The sequence below is a fragment of the Mastomys coucha genome, unplaced genomic scaffold (assembly GCF_008632895.1).
Source record: "Mastomys coucha isolate ucsf_1 unplaced genomic scaffold, UCSF_Mcou_1 pScaffold15, whole genome shotgun sequence".
Classification (NCBI taxonomy): Eukaryota; Metazoa; Chordata; class Mammalia; order Rodentia; family Muridae; genus Mastomys; species Mastomys coucha.
Window position 1 is genome coordinate 2,173,098 of NW_022196897.1, and position 9,122 is coordinate 2,182,219.

The 9,122-nt window shown below is 39.3% G+C and overlaps 1 protein-coding gene and 1 long non-coding RNA gene across 2 annotated transcripts in view; one reads left to right on the forward strand and one right to left on the reverse strand.

The window, feature by feature from the left end:
• Stam (signal transducing adaptor molecule) overlaps positions 1-9,122 on the forward strand; it is a 55,085-nt gene that overhangs the window by 42,139 nt on the left and 3,824 nt on the right. Inside the window, exons 10-13 of the mRNA XM_031369055.1 lie at positions 2,322-2,409; positions 2,793-2,847; positions 3,566-3,719; positions 5,927-6,102. Of these exons, the coding sequence (XP_031224915.1) occupies positions 2,322-2,409; positions 2,793-2,847; positions 3,566-3,719; positions 5,927-6,102 (473 nt within the window). The remainder of the gene's footprint in view (positions 1-2,321; positions 2,410-2,792; positions 2,848-3,565; positions 3,720-5,926; positions 6,103-9,122) is intronic.
• The window catches only part of LOC116089726, a 25,419-nt gene continuing 16,867 nt past the window's right edge, over positions 571-9,122 (reverse strand). The window contains exon 3 of the long non-coding RNA XR_004118454.1: positions 571-808. This is a non-coding gene — a long non-coding RNA (uncharacterized LOC116089726). The remainder of the gene's footprint in view (positions 809-9,122) is intronic.

A 9,122-nucleotide genomic window follows, 5' to 3' on the forward strand; every position in this document is an offset into this window, starting at 1 on the left:
ATTAAATTATATTCACACCTATGAATAGTGTTTTGAATAGCAGTATCATATTCTATTGAATTGGTAAAACTAAATATTAATCCATTAAAATTTACTTTACAATAAAGTATTAAATGATGGAATTAGCAAGCCATACAGGTTGCTGTTCCCAGCAGGCCAAATTTGAAATACCACTATATTCCTTTATGTATTTACTAGCTGCCTTTGTGCTTAAGTTACCAGAGAGATTGTGTAGTCCTATGCTTAATTTTTGGCTCCTCGTATAGACTAGTGTACAACACTCTTTTCAGGACTTAATTTCTTGTAATAATTCCTGAAGTTGGTGTGTGTGAGGACACTTCCTGCCATCATTTTCCATTTTTTTTTTCTCTTTTACAATTTCTTTCTCCACTATTACAGATAAAAGCCTCATCCAGTGCCCATACTGATCCTTACTCAAGTGGATTGATTTCTAAGGGTAGTTCCAAATATTGCTGGTGGTAATGACTACGTATCACAATTCAAATGGCTTCATACATTTTGTAATAATAATAATAATAATAATAATAAACAATGAGCACAGTGAATTGCCAGCTAGTAGATTATTAAATATAATTTTTAAGTTTTATTTTACTTCACATCACATGTATGGATATTTTGCCTGGATTTATGTCTGGGTGCCACCTGCATGCCTGGGGCCTACAGAGGCTAGAAAGGACATTGGGTTCTCCTTCATTGGAAGACCAGGTGGTTGCAAGCAGCCATATGGGTGCTGGGAATCCTCTGGAAGAGCTGCGTCTTCTCAACTGCTGAGTCATCTCTTCAGCCCCTAAAAGTAATGTTTAATGATAAGACTTAGAGCTTGAAATATGTAAACAAGGTTTCCTGTCAGTTTCATCTATAGCATCATAAAATAGGAATATGAATAACCATGAATCCTGACCTGTTTCATCATCTTAAATTTGAGCTTTGTTACTGCCGCCCATTTATATACTAGTAGAAATCATTAATGCATACAGGTCAATTTAACAGAGAGTATTGCTAGTCTATACACACATTTTATCTCAAAGAAGTTTGACATAGTCTTCTAGAAGACTTTAAAGTACATTTAGATAAAATTTTGTATGATATAATATGAGATTAAGGAGAAAATCAATTTGGAATTACTGATTTAAAAAACAACTGTTTGTTTTGTGGTCCTGGAGATAGAACCCAGAGTCTAGTACATGGCAGGCAAGTGATCTTCTGGTGAGCCACATCTCCAGCCTGGCTTAAATGGTGCTGCTGCTGCTTTCTGTTTTAGAGAAACAAGAGCGTGGAAGAATGCTAAGCCCTACAGAACATTCTGCTTGGCCAGATGGCCTTACAGAAGGAAATGAATGAGTACTCAGCTGTGACCCATATAGAAACCATGTTGTATTAACAGGACACAAACATTTCTGCTGTCTTTTTAAATGTCTTAAAATGAACATGAACCTTTTACCTGAAAGAATATCAATTTTAAAATTCACCTTGACAGGAACTTTCCTCTGTTTCCAATCTAATAATTAATTCATCTCTTAAACACTTTTTGTTTGACATAACAATTTTACCTTGAATTTGTAGTTTTTAATGTACCTATGTGTAGTAGCATTACTGCACAGAAAATATGTGAGAAGTTTGTAATAATTTTCATAGACTTTGGGAAATGAAAAGCTCCATCTTGTATACTATGTGGGTATTTATATGCAGCTGCCTTTTTTAGTTCCTTCCATCCTAAGTATTAAAGGATTTTGAAATAGACCTAAGTAAGTTGATATGATCTATGCATCATTTCCCACAAAAAGGTATAAAGTACAAGTTTCTTTCTTTTATGACAGACTGAAATGTTGATGGGAAGAGAACAGAATCAATCCTTAGAGCCGCACTTAAAGGACAGCTGGAAGGCCTGGCTCTGTGTGTGGACAGCTGTCCTAATCTCTGCCAGGGAGAAGTAATGACTGAGCTGTTAGTCATAGCACGCTGTCTTGAGAGGGATGTTCCAACTGTTTTGTGGCTAAGCTTCGGCTGCTCTAAAACCAAGTAAAATTCTCAAACGTGATAGAAGAGATTATGCCCTGTAAGTTTAAATGGGTGGGCCTGTTCTGATTTGAACATTTTGAAAAATACCTAAGGATAGAGTACAAGGGTCAGATCCCTTATGGTGCTAAAAGGAGTACATAAGATGCTGAAAACATAAGTGGAAAGTTAACCTACCTAACTGAATTGTAAGAGTCTTCTAGCCATGGTTGAGTTATCAAAGCGAGAACATAATGTTTCATAGAGATTGGTTGCTTTTGACATTAGCTATTTAATTTCTGTAGGATAAAATGGACCAGTTGTTACAGATGTTGCAAAGTACAGATCCCAGTGATAATCAGCCAGACTTACCAGAGCTACTTCATCTTGAAGGTAACCTCAATTTCTGTCTACCTTATAAGCCAAGAATAAACTGAGATCTTTTACTCTACTGCGCCAGGATGGGTTTTGAGACTAATCTTAGAAATGAAACATTACACATTCTTCCAGTGCCTCTCACTTTTCATGTGCTGTTTGACTGTTGAGTAGAAGTTGAAATTACAAACCTTGCTATACAAATTATTTTATTCAACATCTTAATCTTGTACAATGGAAAATATTTTTAAGTCAATTTTAAATTGTCATTATTATATTTTAAAATCTATTTTAGGTTCTATTGATGAAGGATAATTAATAATTTTATTACTTCACATTAAACTTTTCATTTCTCTAATTATATGAATATTTTTCAAAAGTTTACTTTCTTGTCATCTTAGCGATGTGTCACCAGATGGGACCTCTCATTGATGAAAAGCTGGAAGATATTGATAGGTAAAGAACTTGAACTATATTTAAATTGTGTCTCTTTCTCTGAAACCATTTCAGTAAACTGCCTTTTAAAAAGGTACTCCAGACTGCAGGTGGCTCAGATGGTAAAGAGCTTGCCACACAACTGCAAGGACCTGAGTTTGGATCCTTAAAGCCCACATGTGGTGGTGTTTGCCTATAAACCTAGCAAAGGTGGTGTGGCTAGGGAGAAAGAGTGTGGTGCTGATAGATCCCTGAGGTCCCCTGCCCGGCGAGCCACAGTGCCTGGATGAGCTTTAGCTTGATTCTGTCTAAAAACTAAAGATAGAGAGAGAGCCAATAGAGAAAAGGCCTCTCAGGCCTCTCTACATGTGCAGCTATTACACATACAACATGCACAGACAGTACTTCATAGAACCATTCTTTATGCACTGTTTTTAACCTCGCCATGAATGAGGATTTTAACTCATTTGCCCTTTCTTGAAAAGCAGGCTTCCCATAGGCCTTCACTGTCTTCCTCATTTTTATATAATTGTGCTCAATAGGCAGCTTTACCAGAACCCACATGCTGGCCATCTGTTGATAAATGAGGAAATGTAGACAGTTTGAGGTACAGTCAAGGGCCCAGCATGGGATCTTAACCTGAAACAGTTTTGTTGGCTCAGGCCAAGCAGGAGGCCTTTCCGTTCTGTCTTTTGATCACTTGTATCATTTAACCACCCAATTATGTGTAATGTTTCAGAAAACATTCAGAACTCTCAGAACTAAATGTGAAGGTGATGGAAGCTCTTTCATTGTATACGAAGTTAATGAATGAAGATCCAATGTATTCTATGTATGCAAAGTTACAGAACCAGCAGTATTACATGCAGTCATCTGGTGTTTCTGCTTCCCAGGTATGTTTTGTATGTAAAACTCGGGGGTGTTGAATGTGCTTGAGATTATTTGGAATGTCTTGAGTTTTTGTAAAATGCGTGCTTATGTATCTGTGTGCTTGCGAATGTGTACTGCATGTGTATACTGTGCCCCTTGGTTGCCAGAAGAGGGTGTTGGATCCCCAGAGCTGGCTTTACAAGTGGTTTTGACCTGCATGAGATAATAAGATATAGCTGTGAGAGCTTGTGCGTTTATTCACGGAATGAAGATGTTCGGAGTTCCGATGGGAATCTCTAGGGTTTGATGGAATGGAGAGGGCTTTGTTCCTTGGTGATGGTGCTAGTTTTCTTAGCACATGAACAGTCTTGCTATCTAAAGACAGTAGAGTGTCTTTTCAAATATATGAACAGACTTTCACAATAAATGATTTTTTTTTTTTTTTTTTGGTTTTTCGAGACAGGGTTTCTCTGTGTAGCCTTGGCTGTCCTGGACCTCACTTTGTAGACCAGGCTGGCCTTGAACTCAGAATTCTGCCTGCCTCTGCCTCCCAAGTGCTGGGATTAAAGGCGTGCGCCACCACCGCCCGGCCAATAAATGATTTTTTTTAAGATGAAAAGTTTAAGATTTCAGTGAGCCATGGTGGCTCCTGTTGGTAGGATGATTGCTGAACAGGTTGGCTGAGCATATGGAAGTGCCCATCATTCAGGAGGAAGCTGACACAGGAAGATTGCTTCCTGTTTAAGATCAATTTAGACAACACAGTGAGGCTATGCTAAGCCAGTCAGGCTTACGACCACTTTCAGAAAAAAAAGGACTTCCACTTTAAATAAATTTAAGTACAACAGCAACAACAACAACAGAAAGAACAGCTTTTAGAAATAGGAACTGGCAAACAAATCCAGCCTGTTGCCTGTTTTTATAGAAATAGACACAGCCACTCCATTTGCCTCACAGCCATCCTATTTCTGTTTTACATATAGCTGCTTTCTTTTTTTCTTTTTTAATTTTTTTTTAAGATTTATTTATTTTATGTGTATGAGTACATTAGCTGTACAGATGGCTCGCTCCGGCCCCGCCTCCAGGACAGTATGCAGTAGCTCTCTTCAGACGTACCAGAAGAGGGCGTCAGATCTCAGTACGGGTGGTTGTGAGCCACCATGTGGTTGCTGGGATCCGAACTCAGGACCTTCGGAAGAGCACTCAGTGCTCTTACCCGCTGAGCCATCTTGCCAGCCCTATAGCTGCTTTCTAAACCTATAGAATTGAGTACTTAAAACAAGTTTGTGCACCTTAATTTCAGGAAGTTAGTGTGCTCTCCATTCATCCAGTGCAGTTTAGAAATGTGAATTGTAAATTGTAATAGTCTAGGGCTATAAAACAATGAATTCAAGTATATTTCCAATGTTTTGGGATTCATACATACATATATATTTTGAAGAAACTATTTTTCATACAATCTGATCATGGTTTCCCTTCCTGTAAGTCCTCCCAGAGCCTCTAATCTCCACACACCCCAACTACAGCCCTTCCCTCAAATAAACAAGCAGACAGAAATTATAAACAACAAAAACCCTCTTAAAAGATCAGCATGGAAAGTATATCAAATTCAATATAGAGATTATGTTAGTATAAACTATTTCAAGAACAACAGAAAGCATAGCTTTTGAATATAGGAATTGACAATAGAAATGTTTCTATATGAAAGTAAAATCTGCTCATTTAATGTTTAAAATAAAAATTTGGACTAGGAAGATTGCTCAGTACCTAAAGTGCTTGCCAGACTGGAGTTTGGGTTCCCACCTGTCTTGTCAATGCCAGTTGGTCATGGTAGCTTGCCTGTAGTCCAGCACAGGGAGATCCAGAAAGGGGCTCCAGAGCAAGCTGGCTAGCTATAGTGGCCAAATAGGTGAGCTTTGGGTTCAGTAAGAGACCCTGACTGAATAGGAGGACATTTGACATCAGCCTTGGGCCCACATGCTGCATACATGCACACACATTCATGCAAACATACATATACTTTCATGCAAACATACATATATGAAAAGATTAAAAATCATCAGTCTACTAAAAAGTACCTTTTTTAAAATTCCAGTTGATTGAAGTAACATTTAAAGGAAGTTCTAAAGAAACAGTGTTTCCTATATTTGTAACTGAATGCCTCTGCTGAGTAGCTTTGGAATATGCATTAAACTTGTCTAATGGAGTGTTTCCATATCATCTCTTGTAGGTCTATCCAGGACCTACTCAGAGTGGTACCTACCTGGTTGCAGGGAGTGCACAGATGACCCATCTGCAGAGCTACAGCCTTCCCCCAGAGCAGCTGTCTTCTGTCAGCCAAGGAGCAGTTCCACCCTCCGCAAACCCAGCTCTTCCTAGCCAGCAGACACAGGCTTCTTTCCCAAAGTAATGTGATTATTGATGGTTGTTGGGTTAACGTTGGGAATGTTTAATTCATTACAATGGTTAGTAAAGCATAAATCTGGGTAAGAAACACAGGGTAGCATCGCTGTTAGACTGCTCCGTGTGTGTACAGTGGCTTTGGAAGGACACAGGCAAAGTCTTCCTTGAAGCAAGTAAGGGTAGGCGTTTAAGAGTTTACCAGCAGTGTTTCTGGGTAGCACAGGCACACATCCAGAAAGCAGCAGTGCCTGGAAATGTCCTGTATGTGCCTCGCTACTGCAGCCCATACAGAGTGGGGAGCTTTTAAAGACGTTGTTATGTTGTCATGTCTCAGATGGTAACAAGACTGGGGAGATCATGAAGAAGCCGATGCGGGCTGCGCGATATGGACAAAGCGCTGAGATTGTATTGAACACATACTGACCCACTGAATCCCTGTATTACCGATGACGGAGATAACATTGGCACTCCATTTTGTTAATGGGAAACTGAGATGCAGACTAAGGTCCCACTTAGCTAAGATCTAGAATCAGGCATTGAGGCCAGAACACTGAAATTTAACTTCCTTTCTCACACTGCAGCACATTTGGAATGATGATGGATAGGTGTAGCATGAATATGCTCTGGGCACATACTAAATATTCTCTTAAATGCCAGCTGTCTCCCTTTATGTTACACGGCTTGTCTCTTTTCAGAGCTCTGCTATCTACCTGGTAGCTGAGGCTAACAACTGCATTTCACACAAACTGCTTTTTCTTCTCTCTCTGCATTGTCTATCATGACAACTAATATATAATTAGTTAATAATGTCCAGAATGAATCTTTCACATTAATATCATGATACATTACAGTTAGACACTAATCATTTCTTACCTAATCACCATGGCTACACAGCTTTTTGTCCTTAAAAATGAGCTTGTCCAATTACTGCATAAAGATGAGTTTCTCATCAACTCAGAGTGGTCCATTCATTCTTCAGTCCTCACTAGTGTGTCTGTGGTGAATCTCTCTGATCCTGTCGTTTACTTTAAACCCTCAGTAACTGTACCAACAGTGTGTGCTAGCATACTCCAGGCCTTTCGCCCTCCTGTCTATTCCTGCCACCGGTGCCACGCCAGGCCACAGTACTATATTTTTGTTGGTTGTGTAGCATCTTTCTGTTTTTACCTCTTCTTGGAAAGATACACATTGGATATATATTCTCGGAAAATGTCTTCAAAGCTTCAGACACTTTACTGCACTGGGTACATGCCTGTACTATTTCTAATTTATTGTATAATAAATTGTACATTTTATAGGCAACCCAACTTAAACTTAAAAACTTGAAACTTAAACTAAATCATATTTGTATAGGAAGTATTTAGCATGTGTTCACTAAGTTTTCTTTCTCATTTTTGACTGATTTTGCTTTTCTTCTTGATCAATGTTGCCATGTTTGTGAATTCATCACTCATTTCAAGGGGCTTATATTATCATTGAACATTGCTTGTTAAATTGTTGCTTTTTAAAGTTAATTTCTCTTTTTTTCTATCTTTTTATTTTTTTTAATCTATCGTATTTTCTGACTTTGAAAGTATATACCTATATCAAATATTCCCTTCTCTCCGTGAGACCTTTCTTGACTACCCCATTTCAAGTAGAAAACCTTGTAATGCAGAAGAAATTACTTTTGTCCCTGACCACCCACCAGCCTCACATTCTTCACAGTGCTGGGATCAAACCTAGGACCTTATGTATGCATGCAGTTCTACTACCATTTTATATCTCATTTTTCATTAAATTCTTAAGCATCTGTTTAACAGATGAAAAGTGATAAATAGACCAGTAAGTTAAGGTGGCTTCATCCTTTTTCTCTTGTCAAAATATTGTCACCACTGGAGGTAGCTATGGACACGACATGAGTACTGCCTCCTGAGTAAACACCTTCCAAATGTCCTGGGGACAGATGGCTGAAAAGTTCTTAATTCTAAAACTAAAGCTGTAGGGAAAGGAAGAACAAATGGTCTCCTGTGCATTCCCTATTGCTTCTTTAGTACAGAGATGTCAGCCCTGAAACCATGTACAAAGAACACACACAAACACACACACACACACTTATGTAACAATAATCAGAGAAAAGGAAGCTATCAACCTGAGAGTAGGGCTCCACAGTGGGAACTGGCAGGAGGAGGGAGGGACAGTGATGCAATTTTATTTTAACTGAAATATATAAAAAAAAATTTTTAAAAGAGAAATAGCCTTCCAGATATGTGCTGAAGAGGGCTGGGAAAACCTGCCCTTGTATCAGTAAAAATCCGCATGGCCTTGAATTCCAGCTGGAAGCCCAGTCAGACACACAGCACTCCTGACTTACTCCTGGAAGCCCAGTCAGACACACAGCTCTCCTGACTTACTCCTGGAAGCCCAGTCAGTTAGACACACAGCACTCCTGACTTACTCCTGGAAGCCCAGTCAGACACACAGCGCTCCTGACTTATTCCTGGAAGCCCAGCCAGTCACACAGCACTCCTGACTTACTCCAGGAAGCCCAGTCAGTCACACAGCACTCCTGACTTACTCCAGGCCTTGCTTTTCCTTCCAGTTTCCTTTTTCAGATCCTGCATTTCCTCTGCCAGCAGTTGCCTTATTTCTCCTCCTAAGCAGACACTTGTTTTTATACATGTGCAAGTATATTATCTCTCAATTCTTATATTCCTCAGAGTCTCTGTAATACCCTTTCAAGGAGCTGAAAGCCGTTTCCTCACCTCTATCTTAATGTAGACTTTGGAATTGCGGGCACTGACACTTTCACATTTAAGTATTCCGTTAGTCAGTGATAAAATTGTGTCCTAAGAGATGGCTGGCAAAGGGGAAAGAAACATTCCTGGCTCTAGAAGTTGCTGTAGTTTTATAGACATAGAGAGAAAGGAAGTCACGTGAGGAAACCATCAGGAACACACATAGAGAATGATGCTACCCAGGAGGAGCACACACAGAGAATGATGCTACCCAGGAGGAGCACACACAGAGAATGATGCTGCCCA